The 6,815-nt window shown below is 39.6% G+C and overlaps 1 protein-coding gene across 1 annotated transcript in view; it reads right to left on the reverse strand.

Moving 5' to 3' along the window:
- Positions 1 to 544: 544 nt before the first annotated feature.
- fgfrl1a (fibroblast growth factor receptor like 1a) overlaps positions 545 to 6,815 on the reverse strand; it is a 103,889-nt gene continuing 97,618 nt past the window's right edge. The window contains exon 8 of the mRNA XM_047354620.1: positions 545 to 6,094. Coding sequence (XP_047210576.1) covers positions 5,679 to 6,094 — 416 coding nt within the window. The 3' untranslated portion in view covers positions 545 to 5,678. The remainder of the gene's footprint in view (positions 6,095 to 6,815) is intronic.

Below are 6,815 nucleotides of genomic sequence, written 5' to 3' on the forward strand. Positions count from 1 at the left end.
AGTGTGAAGTTTCCACAGTCAGCCCACACTGCTATAGGTACTAAAAGCTGGTTCCATCTCCATGGTGTTACTGGGTTTGATTGGCCAGAAAACTGTTCTGACGAGAGGAAGATGAGAGACACCAGAACCAACAATGCAGATGACCTGAAGGCCGCTATCAAAGCAACCTGGACTTCCTGAACACCTCAGCAGAACCACAGGCTGATCTCCTCCGTGCGACGTTGCGCTGATGCAGTGATTCATGCAAAAGGAGCCCAGACCAGGTACTGAGTCCATAGAAATGAACAAACCCTGACATTTCTGTTTAAATGTTTATTGATCTGATGTAATATTCTGATGTTCTGAGACTGACGTTTGGTGTTTAGTTCTCTGCAAGAAATAAAGGCTTGGAAAAGTTTCACTCTATGTTCTGATGGATCTACATAATCTATGAGTTTCACTTTCTGAAATGAGGGACAAAAATATTGACTTTTCCAATTTTTTCCAATGTAGTTATATTGATAGATAAGAGACATAAACAAAAAACACCTTTTTCAAATCCATCTGAATAACCACCAAGATGATTTCATGTTTTAATGGCACCAAAAACATAATTATTATGTTACAGGAAACAGTTTTTAACCTATGAACTATCCAAGATCTGTACAAGATTGTCGCTATGAAGATAATCAATAAAACTTGTATAATTTGTCAACACATATACATTATCTTACAATAACATAAACATAGTATTTGCTACATAGCTTCCATTATGACTATAATTCAAAATCCATTCATGCAGTATAATGCCCAGTTATATGGAAAATAAACATAAATAAATTAGAAACACACCTTCCTTTCTTTAATCTTGATCATATTTTGTTCTGTTTGCAGGTGATGCTAAAATGTCTGTATGGTTTAAAGAAATCTAAAGTCATCTATAACACTAAGGTTATTCCAGGTACATATCAGTGGTAAGTTCACATATACACAGTTTGCTGTGCAGCAGTCCATTAGCTCTAATCACTAACATGATGAGAAGGTTATTCCCCTTAAAAAAACTACAGCTGGACAAATAATTGCTTTTGGACAATTATCCATTGCTTCAATCAGAAATAGAAACACTTTCAATAAAAAATGTCCTGATTATCTATTTTTCTTTAAATAAAAACACAAAAAGGAAAAAGAAATATAACATTTTAGATGTCGTTTGCAGTCAAAGGTCCTAATAGAAGGCTGTTTAAGTCCCTTTAGAGATGCACCACGAGCATGTACAAAGTAAACATATTTTTCTTTGCTGAGATGTAAGAAGAGTACGCCTGATAAGATCACAATCTGCCACTGAAATGTATCCAATGCACATTGTTAATATAGTATATTGGTTTAAATGGAGATTAAGGCAGCAGAGTCGGAGCAGAGATTGATGGTACAGAGCACTGGTTGGGTGCATTTTGTCTATATGGACCAGATAAATAGATTCACAGCTACTGTAGTGCGCTGACGCAGATAGCATATTAGGGAGTAACATAGAAATAAACAGTATTATATGCATTATCTATAAAAATATAGTTTTACATGATCCTTCTTTAGTTTGAAGATCTGTGCAAAGATACCAGATGATTTCAATCCATCATCTCCTGCAGCATGAGGACAGAATCACTCCTCTAAGGGTCACGCTGACATGGTTCTTTTGACCCCAGAAAGGTTTGAGAGGAATAATAATTTTTTTGTTTTTGTTTCCACTTTTAAACGTCTCTGGAGAAATTCACTCAACTGTCTGATTCACAGTGAAGGCCAAACACGTCCGTCGGTGAGAACTGAACCAGAAAACAGCTGAAACCCAAATCTTCTATGGCCAGATCGCTTTAAAGGTTTTCATGTTTAATGCAGAAGGAAACAACAGAGAGCAGTTGAAACGAGCTCTGTGATGCAGTTTTGTTACAGCTGGTTTGTGGTCTGCTGATACATGAAGATTCTCAGCAGGAGGTAAGAGATGAACAGTTTCTGTCTGCAGGGTTTCGATTGTACCAAAGTTAGCTTCAGACTTTCAGGTCATTTTGTTCTGATGGGTCAGATTAGCATCTGATGATCCCACTCACAGGAGCTCACACTTCATTAAACTGATTAGACTCAATGTAAAAGAACCAATGAAAGGTCTGAAACTCAAACAATTGGTGAGAATTAAAACCCTTCAATTTGTCTGTGTGGAAAATCAGCTGCAAAACGTACGGTTGTTGGATTATCAAGGGCCAAAACGCTACAGCTTAATACATAAATTAATGTTAATATAAGTGACATAATGAAAAATAGAACTACATATCTGCTTTCAAAAAGCAATTTACGTAAAAACATCTAATTATTTTAGTGTTTATTTTATTTCCTATAGTCCTGTGTTGCAGCACACCATAAATTTCTGTTATGAGTCAGCCTTACCTGTTAATTAGTGGGTGGGGCTACTACTGCTGTAGAGAAGGTTATTGGTCTGCAGTTTAACCAATCAAATGATAGGTTTTTCATTGAGGAGCCATGGTGACTGGTTGTCTTCATTTATGAAGATTATTGATTTCAATTCATTACAAAGCACTGTAGCACGGTTGCCTTGCAGCAAGAAGGTCCTGGGTTTGACTCCCGGCCGGGGGTCTTTCTGCATGGAGTTTGCATGTTCTCCCTGTGTATGCCCGGGTTCTTTCCGGGTACTCTGACTTCCTCCCACAGTCCAAAATCATGACTCTCCTCTGTGTGTTTGTGTTGCCCTGCAATGGACTGGTGACCTGTCCAGGGTGTACCCCGCCTCCCGCCCATAGACTGCTGGAGATAGGAACCAGCTCCCCGTGACCCACTATGGAAGAAGCGGTAGAAAATGACTTGACTGACTGACTAAATTTAAACCTTTAATTATTTGGGAATTAATTTAGTGACAATTGTTTTTTTTTGTATTTGCTACAATTTATTTCAATTATTAATATTAATCATTAAATAAATATTATTTGAATGTATATTTACAAAGTTTTTTTGATTATGAGACCTTTAATTTAATACACGACGTACTGCAGCACAGGAACATTTCTGTAAGTAAATATAAATACATTTTATATGATTTTAACACATGATGAATTCAAATTTTAAAATGACTGAAGTCTTTAAACTTCACATATCAATATGTTTGTAATTAGTTTTTATTTGTTTAATTCATTTATTAAAATGTAAATTGTCGCATGTATAGATTCCTCTGTAACAAATTATTTATTTATATGATTGTGGTGCTTTTGGCTCTGAAGTATAACTAGACCAAACTATATGAATAATAAAATAAAAAGTTTTAAACCTGAGATAAAAGTGGTTCTGAAAAAAAAAAAAAAAAAAAGTAGCAGCTACAAATCAGAATTTCTATAAACTGGGTCTGTAACATCGGGAAAATGTGCAGCGGACCAAACACATAAATCTGAAATATTGGATATAACTGGATTAGAAGAATAAAACAGCACCTATAGTGGTTAATGTACCTGGTGTAGTAATTAGTAGGTCTGCAGTTTAAAAAATGAATTTCATAACTCTGGAGCTTAAGGTGGGGTAAATATTACATACATCATTATAACATCAGATGCCACAGAGAAGCTGAAGCTAAAAAGGTTTAAGCTGTTTAAATCAGGGACATTCTTAGGATCCTCCAAGGATCTGTGAAATCTTGAAGTAATTACTAGAAGACTCTCTGACATCCATCAGCTGATCACTTCAGAGATCTTTGAGGATCAAACCGAGCAGAACACGAGATGTTGCAGCAGAAAGCAGGAAATCACACCACCTGTTAACAGGACCCATCAGCTGGTTCAGATTATTACTGCGACCAGATTTAAGAAATGTCACTCAGCTGTTTGATGAAAATAAACCTGGTCAAGAAGGAGCACCCTGCAGCATTTGTTCATTTGTTCCAAGCAGCACCAGGAGATTGAAAAGTTGGGCTCGGCTAAGCAGTGGTTGGAGAAACAGAGTTGGTTTTGGCTCAGTTATGTTCAGCCTAAGATCCAGACCAAAATGGACCCATTATGATCAAAAACCTACTTCAAACAGGCTTCTGAAAAAACATGAAAGATGTTCAGTAAAACCTTCAGCTTTTTAAATAAATGATCAGCTTTGGCCTCATATTTTAGAGCCCTGCAAAAGTATTCACACCCCTCAACCTTTGCACATGTGGTGGCATTACAACCAGCTTTTATGTACAGATAGGAGAATGACTGTGAAATTAAAGGAAAATAATTCATGTTTTTAACATGTTTTATACATTAAGATCTGAAACGTGTGGCCTGCTTTTGTATTTATCTCCTCTAAGTCAGCAACAGCTGCAGGTCTTTTGGGGATGTCTCAGATTTTCAAGTCTTTTCCATATTCTAAGTTGGCTTTCGGTCTGGACTTTGACTAGGCCATTCTAAAACATGAATATGCCTTGACTTAAACTATTCCATTGTATCTCTGGGTGCATGTTGAGGGTAATGGTCCTGCTGGAAGCTGAACCTCTGCCTCAGTCTCAGGTCTTCTGCAGCACCTAACAGGTGTTCTTCCAGGATTGTCCTGGATTTAGTTCCATCCATCTTCCATCAACTGACCAGCTTCCCTGATCCAGCTGAAGACAAATGTCCCCAGAGCATGATGCTGCCACCACCACCAGGTTTCACTGTGTAGATGGTGTGTTTAGAGTGATGAGCTATATTAGAGCATCCTCTTCCATGCTTGTTGGGTCCTCTACAAACAGGACCTTTTATGTTTTTCTTCTTGTCACTCTTCCAGAATAGAGGCCAGAATAGAAGATTGCAAGACTAATAGTTATCTTGTGGACAAATTCTCTCACCTGAGCTGTGGCCCTTGCCCAGTCTGTGAGTTTAGGTGCACATCCATGTCTTTGTAGGTCTTCAGCTGGTCCATCCTCTTTTCATGTTCTGATGATGGAGTGAACAGAGCTCTGGGAGATGTTTAAAGCTTGGATATTGTTTTACATGCTTCTTTAATTTAGCATGACCAGAGTAAAGAGTGACTGAACACAAATGCATGCCACACTCTTCAGATTTTTCAGTTGTAAACGTTTTGAAACCTTAATTTTTATAATTTTACTTCAACTTCACAGTTATTCACTACTTTGTGTTGGTCTGTATCATAAAATCCCAATAAAACAAATTAATTTAGAAATGTGACAAAATGTGGAAAAATTCAGAAGGTGTGAAAACTTTTACAAGGCTCTGCATGTGTGTTTTAAAATTATGATATTTGTGTGAGTTGAACATGTTCATGAGATGTTTGTGTGCAGTTTCACGCTCCACAGATAAAGTCCTGCTGCTGGGTTGATTTTGATGATGAAGGATGCTAAACGCTGTGCTGTAAGCTGCTGAGGCCGGGTTGTGTAAGCATGGTGGATATGTTGTAAGTTCCCAGAGGAAGATGTGCTTAGATGACGAGAGTACAGACTAATCTGGTTTTGCTTTGGTAGATTCCAGTGGTTTGGTTGAAACTAAGGATCTTCTTTCTTTACATTCTTCAGCTCATCTACCTTGAGTAAGTCCATTTCCAAACATGTGTGCAGCAGAGTTGCATGGTCTCTTGCATGTTCTTTGCTCTGATTTTCAGTCCTAACATGTTATGATGGCATCTGCACGCATATGGACATGTCCACAAAGAGTTTGAATGTGACACGGAAGCCTGCTTGCTCGATGCTAACACTGGTAGTGAATGTGCTGATGCTGGTGAACCTTCCCATTCACATGTGAGTGCGTGTGCGTGTGGATGTCCGTGTAGATCTTGGGGTAGACCTTGGGAGCCAGTCCAGCTCCTCCCTGTGCCAGGAGCAGCTGCTGTTGGGTGAGGTATTCTTCGTATGAGAGGGAATCTTTGTCTGCATTAGCCGTCTGCACAGAGAGCGCTGGGCAGGCTCGATCGCGGCTGGCTGCAGGTAAACGCTGAGCAGCAGGGAGAGCAGAGGAGGAAGAGGTGCAGGTACGTTTTGATTGGTAGAACCAGAGGAGGGCAGTGCCTAGGATGAAGGCCACGCCTGCCGGGATGCCAATGATGACGGGCCAGGGGAGACCCGGGGATGATACTGTCGGGATGGAGCTGGGCTGAGATTTCCGGTCTGCAGTAAAGAGAAACATAAGAATTAAATTTAATATATGTCAAATTAAAACAATCTTCCTGGATACCTAAAATGCTGCAACCTGATTCTCTAGGCTACCAGGTAACAGTTTTGTGCAAAAGTTTAAAACCATGTTATTTCTATTTTTTCCTTTCAATGAGTCAGAACTTCTGGTAATCTTGAAAAGTAGTTTTCCAGGTTTTCTACATGGATTTGAATACAGACTGGATGGATGGATGGATGGATGGATGCATGGATGGATGGATGCATGGATGGATGGATGGATGGAAGGATGGATGGATGGATGGATGGAAGGATGGATGGATGGACGGATGCATGGATGGGTGGATGGAAGGATGGATGGATGGATGGATGGATGGATGGATGGATGCATGGATGGATGGATGCATGGATGGATGGATGCATGGATGGATGGATGCATGGATGGATGGATGGATGGAAGGATGGATGGATGGATGGATGGAAGGATGGATGGATGGACGGATGCATGGATGGGTGGATGGATGGATGCATGGATGGATGGATGGATGGATGGATGGATGGATGGATGGAAGGATGGATGGATGGATGGATGGAAGGATGGATGGATGGATGGATGGATGGATGCATGGATGGATGGATGCATGGATGGATGGATGCATGGATGGATGGATGGATGGAAGGATGGATGGATGGATGGATGGATGGAAGGATGGATGGA

Source organism: Girardinichthys multiradiatus, chromosome 23, assembly GCF_021462225.1.
Source record: "Girardinichthys multiradiatus isolate DD_20200921_A chromosome 23, DD_fGirMul_XY1, whole genome shotgun sequence".
Taxonomy (NCBI): Eukaryota; Metazoa; Chordata; class Actinopteri; order Cyprinodontiformes; family Goodeidae; genus Girardinichthys; species Girardinichthys multiradiatus.